Source organism: Mizuhopecten yessoensis, unplaced genomic scaffold (genome assembly GCF_002113885.1).
Source record: "Mizuhopecten yessoensis strain PY_sf001 unplaced genomic scaffold, ASM211388v2 scaffold9023, whole genome shotgun sequence".
Taxonomy (NCBI): domain Eukaryota; kingdom Metazoa; phylum Mollusca; class Bivalvia; order Pectinida; family Pectinidae; genus Mizuhopecten; species Mizuhopecten yessoensis.
In genome coordinates, this window is record NW_018407840.1 from 904,727 (window position 1) to 919,264 (window position 14,538).

At 34.4% G+C, this 14,538-nt stretch overlaps 2 protein-coding genes across 3 annotated transcripts in view; one reads left to right on the plus strand and one right to left on the minus strand.

The window, feature by feature from the left end:
* Positions 1 to 1,858: 1,858 nt before the first annotated feature.
* LOC110457123 (EF-hand calcium-binding domain-containing protein 1-like) lies at positions 1,859 to 9,356 on the minus strand. The gene is made up of 7 exons (XM_021508230.1): positions 9,180 to 9,356; positions 8,143 to 8,304; positions 7,500 to 7,604; positions 5,009 to 5,094; positions 3,422 to 3,487; positions 2,890 to 2,994; positions 1,859 to 2,009 (listed from the first exon to the last, which is right to left on the minus strand). Exons 1-7 carry the CDS (start codon positions 9,244 to 9,246, stop codon positions 1,962 to 1,964), a joined length of 639 nt encoding a protein of 212 aa, XP_021363905.1. The 5' UTR covers positions 9,247 to 9,356; the 3' UTR covers positions 1,859 to 1,961.
* Positions 9,357 to 9,533: 177 nt separating this feature from the next.
* The window catches only part of LOC110457073 (glycylpeptide N-tetradecanoyltransferase 1-like), a 17,558-nt gene continuing 12,553 nt past the window's right edge, over positions 9,534 to 14,538 (plus strand). For both annotated transcript variants that reach the window (XR_002463661.1, XM_021508168.1), the window contains exons 1-5: positions 9,534 to 9,643; positions 11,603 to 11,879; positions 12,650 to 12,785; positions 13,281 to 13,411; positions 14,396 to 14,487. Coding sequence is in view for 1 of the 2 variants with exons in the window: in XM_021508168.1 (XP_021363843.1) it covers positions 9,543 to 9,643; positions 11,603 to 11,879; positions 12,650 to 12,785; positions 13,281 to 13,411; positions 14,396 to 14,487 (737 nt within the window). In the remaining variant the exon portion in view is untranslated. The remainder of the gene's footprint in view (positions 9,644 to 11,602; positions 11,880 to 12,649; positions 12,786 to 13,280; positions 13,412 to 14,395; positions 14,488 to 14,538) is intronic.

The window sequence follows — 14,538 nt, forward strand, 5'->3', positions numbered from 1 at the left end:
CATTACATGGAAGAATTTTGTAAAACATATTTGGCAAGACATTTTTTTGTTAATAAGGCACGATATTAGTAAATTAATACTGGTTTAAAAATATATTAAATATGTCAGCATTACAACTTTCATTCTTTGGTAAACTTGTCTGGATACTGAGTCATGGAGAGCTTTCCATGAATGATAAAGATTTCTTAGATGTCAACACATTAATACAAAATGAATGTATGATTATATTGAATGATGTATTTTAGTTTTCACTGATGCAATAGGACGTATCAATTAATGAAAACTGTCATGTACATAGATTATCACAGATAATTTGTTTATGTTTTGATTCCGCTCAAATACTGCAAAGCATAACAGCCGTTAATGTGTCATTTGCAACTGCAAAAAACAACCCAAACTTGATAAATTATACAAATACTGATATACACGTCAAAACCTTTAACCAATGTTTTGTACCAAAAATGGTAAATTTTAAACTTTTTGGCACAATAAGTAACAGGTAGTTAGAAATCTAAACACATGTACAGAATATCAAGAAGCATTTGTTATTAATAGCATATCTAACTGTACAAGAATTTGAACTAAAACTAAACTAATCGTGTTTCCCCTGGGCTTCATAATAGCACGTCCAGATGATTTTTTGCAGTGGTAGGCTACATCCTAGACATTTATACAAACGACAGTTATGATGTCCAAATTTTGATTATGTGACTGTAAAAAATAATAAGAAGCTGTTCGTTCTGAGTTCCCAATATTGAATACAGGATTTTTGGTAAAGGCAAACTTGGACTGAGGACTAACCTTCAGAATAACGTTAAAACAATACAAAACTAAAACACATGAAAAAGAAAATCAATGTTTCAATTACAAAAATTTGAAATCATAAAAAGGATTTCATCAAAATAAATAAAATTTTGATTAAATTAGATTTTTGGTTTCTTTTCATATTTATTTCAAAGGAAATGAATTTGTTTCATTTTAAAAACAGTCCTTAATAGAAAAGTATACATGTTCATTATCTTCAGTATATTCGAGCACTTTTTAGGGAATACATTTTTTATTTGTACTTTTCAACCATTAAAGTCTATCCCAGCACTTTTTAGGGAATACATTTTTCCGTGAAGGCCTGTATGAACCGTTAAATATAGGACAATTTCTTCAGAGTCCAAACAGTTTCAACATCATAACTGTATGTCACTGAGATCTGTTTTCTGCTAACAAAACCCCTGAATACCTTCTTCACAAAAAAACAACAAGATAATAGTTAATGCTATTTTGTGATCAGTGTAAAGGTTCTGAACACAAACAGATCTGATGATACATTTAACTCATTCACCCCTGCAGACACATTTGAACTCTTCCAATTCAAAGGTTGGCTTTTTTCATTATGAAATTTCAGGGGTGAATGAGTTAAACAATGCAGTGTAACCCATCCAAAGTGAATCTTGAAACTAGTATAAATCAAGATCCGTTCAAACTTTGTATATTTGTACTCTTTTCATTCAAGGGAATTTGTTTTCCAAAAAATATACAGTTTTGATTCAATTAATAACTGAAACTGAAATTTAACCTTATGGCTAAGACCTTTATCTGACACCCAGGGGCTGGCCTAGGTCCCACATTGGTATAGAACCTGTGTAATCCAGTAACAGTATTGACAGCTTTCTCCTAACTTACCTTTTATTTCCCATTTGACCTTTAATATATTCGATCTCTCTGTTAACTATTTATTTCATGTGTCAACTTGAAGTATTTTCTCATTAACATTAGATAACACTCGCCAATGAACTAGAGGAAACAAAATGAACAACTTTTCCCCTATTTCAATAAGCGAATCAAAAATTTCAAAACTGCAGACTTAAAATTGGCCGCTTTATTATGTGATTGAACACGAGTACGATGTGTAGCCTTGTTGAGTACATGAGGTGAGTATGACTTGCAGTGTATTTCCCGTTTCTGTCTTAGTACTTTCCCAGCTGCTCTATCTCTTCCAAGAAAAAATCACATCTCTGAAAAATAAAATTATACAATTAAATCATGCAATTAAATTTTCTCAGAGAAAATCTACAAAAATAGTGCAGCTAATATTTGTGCACTCATTCTCAACAAGTCAAAAGCAAATTAAACAAATATCCTGCAAATATTTATATTGACACACTCAAACATAGATTTAATTTACATACTTTTATAAATGAATTATTCCTGCATTTTGGAGTAAAACAAGGAGTCTTTAATATCATCATGACAGATTCGTTTTCATCAAAAAAGCCCAGAGGAAAAGTTGATATTTTCAAAATGGTAGCCAATCCAAATTCATTTTCACAGTTTCTGAGCTTCTTCTGGTAGTTGGACTGAGAGAAAACCCTTGGGTGGAATATCCCCACATTTCACTTGCCTGAAGCCACAATAGCACAACTTCTTATATAACTCTGAGGAATAGAATGAGAGCTAGGAAACCGAGCATCCCAGCGTAAGGTCACTGCTGGTCAGGTCAGCTTTTAAATTTATCAGCCTAGCTAATTACTGGTTTTGGTAGCTCAGTGGAGCCAGGTTTTGCCTAGTCCGAATTATTCTGACGTTTTATCAACCTTTTTTTTATCGGTCTGTCGTCGATTAACCCATGACAGACCGATATAAAAAAAGTCGATAAAACGTCAGAATAATTCGGACTAGGTTTTGCCCTGCAGCATGAAAATTATCTCGAGTTTGGGGCTACTAAAGGGGTATGGAAATCTTTTATAATGATGGTCAGATCAATGTCCAGAGATTTCCATATCGAAACGGGAGAAACAGGAGATGGCTGTTTTGATACTTCAAACTGGGAGACTCAATGATATCGGGAGACATTACATGTATGTAAAAAACATGTGTATTGTAATAATACTGTACTTTTCTTTCTGGTAAACATGGTCCCAGGAATTCCATCATCAAAGGATCTTCCTCGATCCCCTTCTTGTAGTCCTCAAACGATACTCTACCATCGTGATCGTCATCCTGCATAGAACGAGGGAGAAAAATAAAAGTTGGGGACTAAGTGGGACTGCACTGATGGTCAACTGTCACTCACTTACATCTAAACCACTGTAGAAAAAAGCTACATCATACTGAATAATTTAAAAAAGCATAATTATATTTTGGTTTATAATTAAATGTACTCAGCAATTTATCAAACAGGTATTTTGAAAATGGAAGTCAACAGTACATTTCCAAGCAATGTTATTTGGGGGAAGCAAGCTTTTTACTAAATCCTTTTCCTCATATTTTTGAAATAAGATCTATTTGGTGTATTTCTTGTGTAAAATATATAAGGTCTGTTTTAAATTTGTGTCAAGATTTTTGGATTAGCCCCATATTTCTAAGCCAGTACAAGATAGAGAAATGCCTTAATAATTTATATCCATCTGCTATGTATCAGTCTTACCATTTTCTTGAGAGTAATTTCTACTAATTCTTTAATACTTTCATCTTGGTCTTCATCTGTAGATGTCTGTACAAAAAAATTACAAAAACTGAATTTTATTTACTGTACTATTTATTTATCTGATTTAACATGTAATTTGGCTTTAAATTACCACTTTTTCTTTATCTGTTTATTGGTGCAAGTATTTTCCAAAATATTTCCAAAAATCCCTGAAAATTTACTATAAATGGTCTGGACCAAGGACTGGTTTTAGAATGTTCCCATTCATTGTGCACACCCCTTTCTTGATATTATAATTTTTCTCTCTCTAAGAGTGCACTATAGTAAGCGAATACACATGGCATGCATTTATCATGAAAAAAGGAATGAAGAAAAATATTGATTAACATATTAAAATGCACAGCCATTTCATATTATCCATTATTAAAATTTCAATAGTGAGTAGTTAAATTAATTTTGAGGACATTTTTTCTCTCTCCAAAAATGTGTTCCAAAGGCCTAATAGTAGCGCTTTGAAAATCCAGCCATCTTTGTTCCCAGAAAATGACATTGTGTGTATAAACACCAACAATTTTGCCCGCAATGTTATAATGTCAACATATTGTATTGTGTTTTGGATGAGAAACAGCACACGACTGACACAGTACTGTTAATCAGATATCAATATTTCACACTGCTGTTCCGACTTTCCATTAACACCGGGTCAGTTTCAATAAGATATGTTTTTTGGACAATTGTGTGAGGTGAGTTAAATCTGCCATGAGGCCAAGGTCCTACTCTTGACTATATAATACTGTATCATGCCTCACTAGCAAGCTAGCTTTTCCAGCAATGCAGTATAACCCAGGGATGCGCTCGCTAGTTCAACAACGTCAAATAAACGGAGAAAAAAACAAAGAAACGGATAACAGTAAAATTTAAGAACGCAACATAAAACTATAACAAGAACTACAATAACAGAAAACCTGCAATCATAAAACACTGCTCTAATAAAACATGCGACACTAAGTAATAATTACCAAAAGAAGACAAACACATTTGCACTATATATATGTACCAGCACTACGATAATGAATTAAGCTGCAATCACACAAGCACTTACTAAGTAAAACAGTAAAACTAGCATGCAGACCCGTTGATAATTAGCACGAAAAGCTAAAGCAGCTATAAAATATTGATCTATTTATAAGCTTACTATAAATGGACAGCAATGCAAAAATCTATATTAATCCTAAGTGGTGAACATTAACCTAGCCCCTTATGATATCCAATGTCGTTGTAAACCAACTTTTTGTTTTGTTTAGGTATGGTATCTAGTGTTTCCTGTAACCAACTTTGTTTAATTTTTTAGAATTGTCTAATAACAATAACCCGGCCCCTAATATATATAGAGTGCTTTCGGAAACTGACCATAACTTTTTCATTTAGAATTGTCTAAGTATGGTAGTATCAAGTGTTTTCGGGAACTGACTTAACCATCCTACCGCTTTTTAGATGGGAACGAATACGGCTGGATAATACTAGCTTGACTACATAAAATATTCATAAAATGACAAACAGAGAGGAGCTCCTAAAGGCAATACAGACCCTGCTGAGTGACGTCTTAAGAAGTTGGAACATTTCTTCTCGTGATATGTAGCCGTCCCCATTGAGATCGTAGGCACAGAAACAAACTGGTAGTAGACAAAGAACAAGCATACGGACACGAATAAGTAAAGCACTGCCGGTCACACAGCAAAGCTCTTAATTAACAGATATTTCAGTGGGTAAATCGCACCAAAGTCAATAATTAACTGGAAAAAAAATAAGGTCAGTTAAGAAGCCATTAAAAACATTCTAGAAAGTGAGTTGCACATTCATTCCCTCACAAAATAAGGGTCAATCACATAATATAACCCTTAAAAGATATTCTTGTGGTCAGCCAAAACAGATTTATGGAATTTCAGTGCCAATTGAGAGCTATCATAAATTTGATTATGTACTTTTTAATTGTACATATGTATGTTTTTAGTACTGTAAAATTGTCCATAATCTATCAGACAACATCAGAAGAAACATCAGTGGTCCATAGGACCTGTATCACACGTTTCTTGTGTGAATTGAATCTAAACCCAAAGGGAAGCTTTACTCTTACTGTATGCTTGAAATCAAATTTAGTTGAGATCTGTATACATGTATGTGTATTTGATTATCGGGTGAAGCCTGAACCCTTTCTAAGTTATGACTGAAGGACTAAGTCAACTTGGGGAGGTCCAGACCTTAGAGCCAAAACAAGTAGTATCTGTGTATTCTACTAGTTATTGCATATATATATATATATATATATGCATGTAAATGATTAAAGGGTGGGAATTTCAATCATTTCCAAATTATGACTCCAGTACTAAGTTGTCCCCCAGGGACAGGAACCAACCCTGAGGCCAATCACGGCTTTATACCCAGCAAAACCATGGAGTACCCAGGGATAGGGCAAGACCCTGGACCAATCTTGGTAGTATGGTTATACTCATCTCTTCTTACCAATACCACTGTGTGTATGTAGTTTTAAGGATATCAATGTTTTTATGAGGTAGAGTGGTACATTGTACATTCCCCTCCAGCCCCGGAAATCACATTATTATGCATAAATTAATACAACTTAGACAAAATTTTGTTAAAATCTCTACATATGTACAGAAGGAATGGTATTATAAGACCCTGGCCCTCTGCCTCTAGGGTTAAATTGCCTGAGTGATTTATGCCCACCTAGCTAACTACCAAGCTATTTTGTTATCTAGCAGATAATGCCCCCTATGGGACCACACCCTCTATTTATATAACTTTGAGTCCCCTTGGCCCAATGATCCTCTAGACCAAATCTGGATTAAATCCCTTGATGACACTGAAGGTATATAAATATACGTTGGGAGGGGGGGGGGGGGGGGGGGGGGGGGGGGTTGAAGGGTAAAAAGAACATATAATAATTGCTTTGTATGGCTTATTTGTTTGGCTGACAGTGAAATGATATTTGTTGGATGTATCAAAATTAATTTTCATCTCTATCTTAAAATTGTATCATTCCTTTCTAAGGTATGAATTCGCACTTTCTACACACACAAGCAAAATTACATAAAGCAAACAACATGTTTAACATAAGTCACAACATAGAAAAAAAACAAAAATAAGCAATACATTTATTATGTCATTTCAAAACTTAGTATCATTAATGAAAGGAAAACTTCTACCTAAATTAAATACAAAAATGGACAACACTTGAAAGCAAATTTAAATGCAATGTATCATGTGAAAACCCCCATTACTTTTAAACATGTAAACATCCAGTTATGTTGTCATACATTAATGTCACCAAAATCGTTTTACCTCATTCACCCCTGAAGACACATTTAAATTTCTCCAATTCAAAAGTTGAAATAGTTCATTATGAAATTTCAGGGGCGAATGAGTTAAAAATGAAAAAGATTTGATTGCTTTGGATATCAGTTTTTTTAACCAAATATGTACAATAAAATGAAAATGTATCTGTATTTATATAGATAGGTCTTTTCGATGAGAAAAACTTTGGTGATATTAATTCAGCTTGCAGTGTTACAATATTAAGACATTTGTTCTAACATCTCACAAAACCTACAAAGAATTTTCCCTGTCCTTTTTTTGACTTTCACTCTTCTTCAATTGTGTAAAAATTGACATAACATCAGCTGATCCCAAAAACGAATCTAGTTTATTTTACATTCAGAATAAAGGATTTTTTTTCAGGTCTAGACATTCAAACAAAATTAAGGAAATGAAATTGTTTTTCCATTATTTTTTGGATTTATTTAAACCTGTTTCAGTACAATTTATTGAACTTAAAAAAGACTGAATGTTTTATTTTTGTATCAGAACCACAGACTACAAAAAATAAATATGATTACAACCAAGCCAGAAATATATATATTGCAGTAAGCTTTGAGGTTTTGCCTCGATGTTAGAACCAGTTATAAATTGTGACAAAGTTTCTGTATTTGTTACAGCACAAAAAGCTACAGATTCAATGCCCACCTCAGTGAGCTCACTTTTGGCTTCTCCATACACTTACACTTGATTCGTTCCTCCTTTAGGCCCCTCAGGAACACAGACATTCCGTTGATCCACTCCTCAACATTTATATAGTTATCACTGTCTTTATCAAAAGCCCGGAACACTGAAAATAAAATTGACGTACAGCCTTTATTTATTGATTTTACATTAGATGTCGATCATTGGCATGCATACCTTTTCTGAAAGGATTTTTTTTCATACAATGTAGATTTACTTCACTGCCATCCTCACTAACAATACCAAAACAGTGTTTGTTTTGCCTTTTGTTTTTTAGTCAAAACTTTACAACAAGATCCATTCGAAACTTTTCCATTTATTGAGAAAAATCAAATGTTCTTGTATCAGTTTTTATAATAGAAAGTAATATTTGTTCTGCAAAGAAACAAACATCAAAGCTTTTGCAGATGATTGCCAGGAATATTGTTTTTTTCTTAAAAATATTTGTATAATTCCTGCTATGAAACTTAGGAGGCCATTATGATTTTATTTTCCATAAAGGGATTTTTTTAGAATATTACATTGATGTTATTCTGAACCCAACAAGGCTGAAGTACAAATTCTTGAAAAGTAATTATTTAAATTTGTGTTATATGTAGTAGATTTTTGTGTCCTTTTATAAATCTGATGACAATTTTGTTTACCTCTATCAAGAAGAACATCATCTGTCATACTGAAGTAATTGTAGAGAATATCCCTGAACATGCCCCTCTCCATCCTTGCAACATGGTTCTTGTCCATCAATGTCCGACCACCATGAAGATCACTAAATTTGTATATCAATTTTTCTATCTGTTGTCTGTTAACTAGAACATAAAAATATATCTGCAAGGTAATTATATATAATACTTATCTCAATAATAACAGTGATGTGAATTTTCTGAGGATGTTTAATTTGAAAGAAACACACCAGTCACATTCCGATATATATAGGTTCACCATGACCCCATACTTCTATAACACTGGTCGGCCTTTTTTCTATCGGATATGATTTTGCCGACTGTGACGCGGAGCCTGTCAAAAGTATCTCGCCCATGTAAACCTCTAACATTGTTTGTGTACAAGATTAGACCCTCATACGATACAGCCACAAAAATTTGGCCTTATAATAAGTATATCATGCTTGGCAATAAAATACCCCGAAATATGGGATACATAAATAAACTAAATATAAGGTGTCATTTCTTAGCATTCAGTAAGATCACAAAAGGGATTGACATGTGTCCTAACGTCATCAGAAAAATATTGCATTCGTTCATGTGATGTATACATATACTCTGAAAGCAAAACTGAAGTTCAAGCTAAATTCATTAATTAATTAACAACAAAGCTATTTCTTTCAATATCGCTGTTTGAATTTGGGTCGTAATTTTTCAGGGTGCTTGTCAACCTGTTACATCCTTCTTTAAAACTTTAACTTACTTAACAGTTCCAAGTTCTGCACCATCAGGACATGCTCTATTTTCAATATTTCATATTTTAAAACTGACATTCATCACAAGCAGTGCATGGTATAAATATTAGATCCTGTAATTTATTATGTTTATTTATGACTAAGCTTACATGTACACACCCCATCACACACAGGTCAGGCCTGTTACAGAACAAAATGCAGGCAGATGGTTTTCTTAGCAATGCAATTTTGTTGAAATCGAGTAACAAATTTTGTCATTATACATACAGTGAATATCCTTTTTCTTTGAGAGTTTCTCAACTAGTTTCTGCAATTCTTTCCTCTTTGAAGTCATTTTTGGCACACTTCTTCACACGATAGCCTCAAATTCAGCACTTTTAGGGCTACTTTGCGTTTTGTTGTCAAGCAGCCTGCTCATGCGCAATTCGATCGAAAAAAATCTCCGCATACTGAAATATTGTAGGATGTGTTAATGCTTCGCCAAACAATTATACATAAGAACCACATAATGACAAAAATATATTAAGTAGTATTTGCAACACCTTGTAATTTAATGATATAAAATATTTTTTAATAATAACCAATCAAAACGAAGTGTTATTTATACTTCCGTCTCTAAAATTAGAAAGCATGGCGGATGCGGACTCTCTGCATGATATGAGCTCGGACTTAGATCAAGATCAAAGCGCTGTAGACGCTGATGTCGACGACGATGAAGTTTCCGAGCAAGGGTATGGGTCATTTTCTCTTATTGCATTATTTAAGCTTCCGACAAAAAGTCTACATTTTTCACAAGGGGCTTCAGCGGTGACCCTGCCCTTGCATGCTTGCTCCGTCACGAATTCCAGTTTGACAATCGCTGGTGGTCTCTATTTAGAACGTGGTTATTTCTTTGGTTTGCATAACATATTTGTGAATTTATCGCATTAGTATTTTCTTCTTTATCTAAAATGTTTGCTGAAAGGACACACTGTCGAAAACAGACTGGATTTGAACCTATATCATTCTTTCTCCCAAGTTCTCAATAAACAGGAAAAAGGTCACCGGCATCATAAGTTTATGCTATGTATCGTCTCAGCATCATAAACAAAACTATCTATTTTTACACATTAACACATCAGTTTATTGTACATGAACTAAACTTGACAACTTTATTAAATATGTATAGCATGAGAGTGAAAATTTACTGCCAGACCAGGATTCAAACCCGGGACCTGTAATCTCAAGACAGACACTAACCATTTGAGCTACCTCAGTACCTGGTCGCCGGCGACTGGCAAAGTTTCTTTCAGCTTCCTTCTCTAGAACTCTAGACAGCTCTAATTATATAACCATTTTAGCTACCTTTTCGCTGACATATGACCAACTCTGGTTCCTTTGCACGGGTAAATATTCAAGAAGCTAAATGTTGGGGCCCACTGATCATGAAGAAACGCCAAGCACATATACATTTTGATGAATAATGACTTTCAAAGTTATAAGGAAAGACGTTTTGTGTCTTTCTGGAGTTTTGTGGGTTATTGCTATGACTAACATAGTGTAACAGAAAAGTGAATAGTGTGCTTCCACCGTGGATTGAACCTGAGATCTCCAGGATATTACTGTATAGTCAGATGCTATAACACTGAGCTAAAGTGAAATTCCCTCTAGCTCAAAGCTAGAAGGCGACCTAAATCCTTTGTACAATTAAAATCTGCCACAACTGTCTGAGTTGCCATTGTGCACTATTTTTGGCAATCATTTGTCAAAGGTATAATGAATTGATATGAGGCAACAAAAAAGTCTTTTTTTTCTGCTTGCCATATAACCATGCTTTTAGTGTCCATTCTAGTCACCTTCACTAATTTAAAAATGATGAAGTCTGAAATGATGTCAAAAAGTATCTTGCAGAGGAAAATGTTTTGCCTACCTACACTTATATCTTATGTCAAAAGCAAGAAGCTAACTATGGCCTAATGAAAATGTTGGATTATTAGCAATGTTGAACAGTCCAATAATATGTAAACAGACGCGATAAATGAGAAAACAATGTTCCAATGGGATTTGCTGGGTCCATATTTAGGTTATGACCAACTAGCCCGAGTTTCCTCTAGCACTGAGCACACTTCTATATATGAAAAAGTGGAATTCTCCTACACCGTTTGGTATCAGGGAGTGACTAATCAGCAAAAAGACTTGGTCCGGAAATTTTCTTAACAAGAATGATATTTTCCATTTTTGTTCCGGATTAGTACGGTTTGTTGATTAGTCATCCCATGACCTGCAAAATGACGTTCGCTGAAGTGGAAAATTTTGAACGATTGAAAACCGAGGACACTACTGACGTAATTAAGCAGCTGTTAATAAGATAATAAGAGCAGATTTGGATCAATAAATAATCCATTTATCGAGATATGTGAGGTATGTGTTGTGTCATAGTACATTTTTGTTGTCACCACCTCAAAACTCCCTGATACCAAATGGTGTCAGGAAAATTCCACGTTTTCATATAGTAGTGCGATCTGGCCCCACATCAGACATCTACAATTGTATCTGTCCCAATGTCTAGTGTCAGGGCCAGAGGAAACTCGGCTTATGACTAACATAGCTCTACTTTATTTAGAAGTATATAAATATATATCATATACGAAAAATAATGTATAATGAAAAATAATGTATATATATATTTTTTTTATATATATTTTTTTCAGACTTGAAGCTGCGTCTAGGAAGAAAAATAAGAAATTTCTTAAAAAGAGGAAACACAAGGATATTGAAAGGTCAAGTGGTGACTCAGACAGTCAGATAGTCAATGATGATGAAGATCACGGTGTCAGGGTTCCCATACTGCATGACCAGAACGAACAAAACCAATCAGGAATGGAGGCTGACTCAGAAAGTCAAGGATCTGGATCAAAAGGATCAGAAAATGGACAGAAAAAGGAAGCTTCAGGAGCTTCGGGTCCACTAACAGAGGATGCACCAGAGGTTGGATGATACTTAAGATTTTAGATGATGTTGTTTACATATCAATTTGTATCTAATTAAGCATTTTGGTGTATATCCACATTTTTTTCAGTCAGACCAAATACACAGTAACTAGTATTAAACCCTACACATATATATGAACCTAAAGTAATTACAATTTTTCTGACTTTTTGGGTGCATTAACCAGATTGTGAATTTGGATCTGTTCAAGTTAGAAAATCTCTAAGCTCCATACAAGGCAACAAAACTACTCCAGAAAATCAAACCTACCATAAACCATTAACGAAGAGTAAAAGATCCCCTACCTCTGACATGAACAAAATGTAAAAGATTCCCTACCTCTGACATGAACAAAATGTAAAAGATCCCCTACCTCTGACATGAACAAAATGTAAAAGATCCCCTACCTTTGACATGAACAAAATGTAAAAGAACCCATACCTTTGACATGAACTAAATGTAAAAGATCCCCTACCTCTGACATGAACAAAATGTAAAAGATCCCCTACCTATGGTATGATTGTAACATTTTTGGGAAGCATATAGATCCTGTGCTATAATACATCGTACTGCAAAGTGCATATTATAGAATCATGACCTTTATTTGAAATATTTTGTCCACATCCTCGATTTCTATTTTGTCTTATAAATACTTATGCTTAATATCTAAAACATATATTCTTATCATGTAAACATGTAGATGAATATTCTGAAATAGATTGTCCGTGTTTTTTTCTCGCTGCATTTATGGAAATATTTCCTGTTTATAGACATCACTGTCGGGGTTACAGAGGATACAGAAGGCTGTTGAGCTACTTTCAATGACTCCAGCTGCACCTAAAAGTATGGAAGAGGCATCCAAGAAACGCTACCAGTTCTGGGAGACCCAGCCAGTACCAAAGATAAGTGAGTACAAAAACTAGTGCTAAAAATTGGAGGGTGAATCATGGACTCAGAAAAAAATGTAGGTAAAGATTAGAAAAAAAATGTAGGTAAAAATTAGAAAAACTCTTGAATACTAGATGATATAAAGAGATCAACAGGTTCTTTCTATTTCCAATACTGAAATTTCCCTTTTATTATGTTGTTAAAATTTTCCGATTTTGTTTGAAATACCCTCAGAAATTTTGCTACTTATTCTATGTCTAATTTCTTTATCAACAAAGTAAAAAACGAAAAACTGTTTCAGTGTTTCAAGGCCAAGCTTACAAAAAGTATGTAAAAGCAACACGACATTGTTTGATAAATATTCCAAATGGCAATAATTGCTTGGATTGCTGTATAAATAATTTCAGCTTAATGTTTCACTTTTATTAAGTTAACAATCATCCTGAAAGCTTACTACAATAACTTAAAAGTATTGATATTCAGAGGTGTAAAACATTGCATTTTATGTTGCAGATGAGAAGATCCAGACGAGTGTGAATGAGGCCATAGAATTGGATAAACCTGAGGATGAGATCCGGGGTGACGCATATTCCCTCCCCGGGGGCTTCAGATGGGATACCCTCGACTTGTGTGACCCCCTCATTGTAAGTTACCCCTTAACCTGAGTACATATAATCCCTTCATCTGAAAGTGAATCGTGTTACAGGTGTGCCCCTCTCCCATTATTGGATGAACTTTGACATAATTGCCTTATAATTTGACCTTTGACATGTAGATCAATCCCTTGTATTGTTTTGAGCCTGTATGCCTGAAGTTTTTGTATTGCTTCCCCCAAAGCTGGCAACATTTGCCATCTAGAATACATAGTCTTGACTTTGAAATGAAAGTTAAGCTATCATTATATTGTAGCACATCAAGTCTAGTTAACATCTGTCATTCTGTCCCCTGGCGTACATTTAGCTGTAGAATGACTTGTTACCAGTTTGTCATAATTCTTATCTTGGTTGTGGCTCTAATCATGGTCATGGCTCTAATCATGGTCATGGCTCTAATCGTGGTCATGGCTCTAATCGTGGCCATGGCTCTAATCGTGGTCATGGCTCTAATCGTGGTCATGGCTCTTATCGTGGGCATGGCTCTAATCGTGGTCATGGCTCTAATCGTGGTCATGGCTCTAATCATGGTCATGGCTCTAATCGTGGTCATGGCTCTAATCATGGTCATTGCTCTAATCGTGGTCATGGCTCTAATCATGGTCATGGCTCTTATCATGGTCGTTACTGTAATCTTACTTCAATGTATCAGAATTTATGAAAGATCATTAAAACTACAAAATGCATGTTTAATCATACACATTTTGCTTTATATGAAACACTCCAAGCATATTCACATAAATTCTCTTTTTAACTTCAGACTTATTCACTTCAGATTTCTCGTTTCTATTGTGGAACATCAGATCGAGTAGGTGAAAATGTTCTCTATCTGGTCATATGTGCAGCGTTACTTCAAACATTTAAATGATTTCATGGGGATTCATGTACTACATATACTGAAAATATGTTATATAAGGAATTGATTATAATTAAACGTGCTGCTGCTGTTTCATGTATGTTTGTGTTTATTTCCAGTTGAAAGAGCTGTATACCCTACTGAATGAGAACTATGTAGAGGATGATGACAACATGTTCCGCTTCGACTATTCTCCAGAATTCTTACAGTGGTATGTGCTGTTGTTGAATTATTTCTTATTTCACAAGGATTCCCCCCCCCC